At 48.9% G+C, this 2,500-nt stretch overlaps 1 protein-coding gene across 1 annotated transcript; it reads left to right on the forward strand.

Moving 5' to 3' along the window:
- The first annotated feature begins 4 nt into the window (after positions 1–4).
- On the forward strand, positions 5–2,214 carry LOC126575246 (dynactin subunit 4). Its single transcript, XM_050235851.1, has 3 exons — positions 5–247; positions 315–1,561; positions 1,633–2,214. The coding sequence occupies exons 1-3, from the start codon at positions 119–121 to the stop codon at positions 1,823–1,825; spliced, it is 1,569 nt and encodes a 522-aa protein (XP_050091808.1). The 5' UTR covers positions 5–118; the 3' UTR covers positions 1,826–2,214.
- The last annotated feature ends 286 nt before the right edge of the window (positions 2,215–2,500 follow it).

Genomic DNA, 2,500 nt, shown 5'->3' on the forward strand with positions numbered 1-2,500 from the left:
GGCCTCAACGATTCGCGAGAAATTGTGGTGTCGCTGCATCAGTTGAATAATCGAAGAGTCCTGTTACCTTAGCAGATTAGTCGCTTGTTTGTGAATTGCATTAAAATAAGTTCTCAAAATGGCATTATTCCACTTGACGAACCGGGTCGAGTATGCCTGCGTATGCGGATTGCTAAATCCGCTGACCAACATGTACTTTTGCAAGCACTGCTCTAAGCTACGTTGCGGGAACTGTGTGTGCCATGAGGTAGGTCCTTACACCCCCACTAGGCGGTATACACTCACATCCTTTTCTTCTTTTCCGATCTTGGCAGGTGGATACACATTTTTGTTTGAACTGCTTGGAGAACATTCCGTCTTCCGAGGCGAGAATACGCAAAAATCGCTGCAACACTTGCTTTAACTGTCCGAGCTGCCAGAACTTGCTCTCGGTGCGGTCGTCGTCCGTCACTGTCCCACTGGCCAAGGATAATCCGGCGGTGGCGGATGACGCGAAAGCTGCCGTCAGTTCGCCTTCGTCCACGTCGTCGCCGGCCAGTGGCAAACAGGTGCAGAAAAAGATGTACTACCTGGCGTGTCTAACGTGCCGCTGGAACTCACGGGACATCGGTTTACCGGATCAGACTGTCGCGACCGGACAGTGGCCGGAACCGGAGCACCCGAGTGCGACCCGTTTCGTCCAGCTGTTCGACCACTACCGATCGGTGGCACTGCACGATAAGCAGGAGAGGCAAGAGTTGTGGCGCCGCAAGGCACCGAGGCCCACCAAATACCCTAACCTAACCGACCGTACTGGGCTGACCGTGGAGATATTGCGCCGGCAGATTGGGCTCCCGGAGGCCAAGGCACCGCCCAAGCTAACGATCATTCCGATCAAACCGGCGGTGGCGAGCGATGAGGTGGACGAGCTGCCAATCGCGCTGCTGACGGAGAAGCTGAACCTGAATACGGTGTCGACGATGCAGCAGCGCCTTGCACAGCCGGCCACGCAGCCGACCACGGTGGCACAGCTCTACCCGCAGCACAAGCTGCTCTCGATTAAGCGCTCGCTACGCTGCCAGTGCGACCATAACGTCATCAAACCGGACTACAATCCGACCTCCACCAAGTATCGCATCGCACTGTTCGCCGCCTACCACGTGCCGGACGTTCGCTTTGTGCAATGCGATACACTACGTCACGGAGGAGCAGACGCGTCCGTGGTGCTGCGCATCACGAATCCGACCATCAACGAGATGACGATTTCGATGCTGGAGCTACCGACTGCGGAGGAGGAGCGGATGATGATCGAGGAAGAGTATGAGGCAGCGGTCGCACTAGCGACGGCCAGAAGCGGCACTACTACCAGCAGTCCGACAGTCGCTTCCTCATCGACGGCCACGGCAATGCGCAGCCTTAATAGCTCGTTAGCCAAACAGGTACCGCTCATCGAGCGACCACGGCCGGTCGGTCGTGCCGTGAATGGTCAGCTGCAGTTGCCCGATAGCAGCTTCCACGTGAGGCAACGGGACGAAGCGGGATTAATCGATGAGATCGTGCCGGCGACAATGTTCGCGCCAAAGTAAGTCTTGCGGTCACCGTTTTAGTTTTCCATGCACTCTAATTTGCTTCAATTTTGTTCACTCTTCATAGGTTCGTCATATGGCGCAAGGATAATCATGCCGCTTTACGGCTCGCCGTGAAACCGAATGCCGATGTGCAGGTCGGAGACGATGTTTGGGTTGGATTCTCGCTACAGTACTCCTACACCAACACGATCATGGGCCAACCGAAGCGCCAAGCGCTCACTACGCGTGTTTACATTAATCTCGGAAAGCTGCAGTGACTGCAGCAGTAGCTGGCATCAAGCCTCATCAGTAATTGGCTAACCGTGAATTTAATTTCCTTTTCGTTCCGCCAAGTATGCAGCATTAATGCTTTCTATTTATTTCATTACTTTATAATCATTCTACTGTGTTAGTTGTTTTGCGATTGGCATTTAAATAAGTAATCGTTCCTGTTCCGATAGTTGTTGGTGTCCTTATAATCGTACAGAATTACTAATATTGGATTATGATAACAAAAACACGATAAAATGTTGAGCAAAGTACTTGCAACACCAAAAAGAAAAGAACTACCAGAATTGCTAAATCAGAAACATAAATGATTTATGATCTTCTAACGATAATTATTGAGAAGCATGCAATAAAGCAAATTATTGAGCGCTTAAACTCATTTAGGAACTTTAAATATTAGCATAACTTGAACTTCTTGAACTTCTTCCATTCAAAAAGATGGTTTCAAATATTTCAAAACCGATATGAAAAACGTTGTTTAAAAGTGATTGATCTCAAAACTCATGTTTGCAGAGTCGTGTACAATTTTTAACATTTCATTAGCAGCTCATCATTGTGGAAATTATTGTGGAGTATTGTAAATTAATATCTTTCATGTATTTTTTTTTCAACTTATCACAACTAGTTCGGTGTTTTTTTACCCATAATCATTGAAGTAACTTTGT

The sequence above is a fragment of the Anopheles aquasalis genome, chromosome 3 (genome assembly GCF_943734665.1).
Source record: "Anopheles aquasalis chromosome 3, idAnoAquaMG_Q_19, whole genome shotgun sequence".
Classification (NCBI taxonomy): Eukaryota; Metazoa; Arthropoda; class Insecta; order Diptera; family Culicidae; genus Anopheles; species Anopheles aquasalis.

Bases quoted from the DNA above. Each gene is read 5' to 3' on its own strand.
- LOC126575246 (XM_050235851.1), top strand. From the start codon at position 119: ATGGCATTATTCCACTTGACGAACCGGGTCGAGTATGCCTGCGTATGC. The intron at 248-314 runs GTAGGTCCTTAC...CGATCTTGGCAG, and splicing joins GGAACTGTGTGTGCCATGAG to GTGGATACACATTTTTGTTT. The intron at 1,562-1,632 runs GTAAGTCTTGCG...CACTCTTCATAG, and splicing joins GCGACAATGTTCGCGCCAAA to GTTCGTCATATGGCGCAAGG.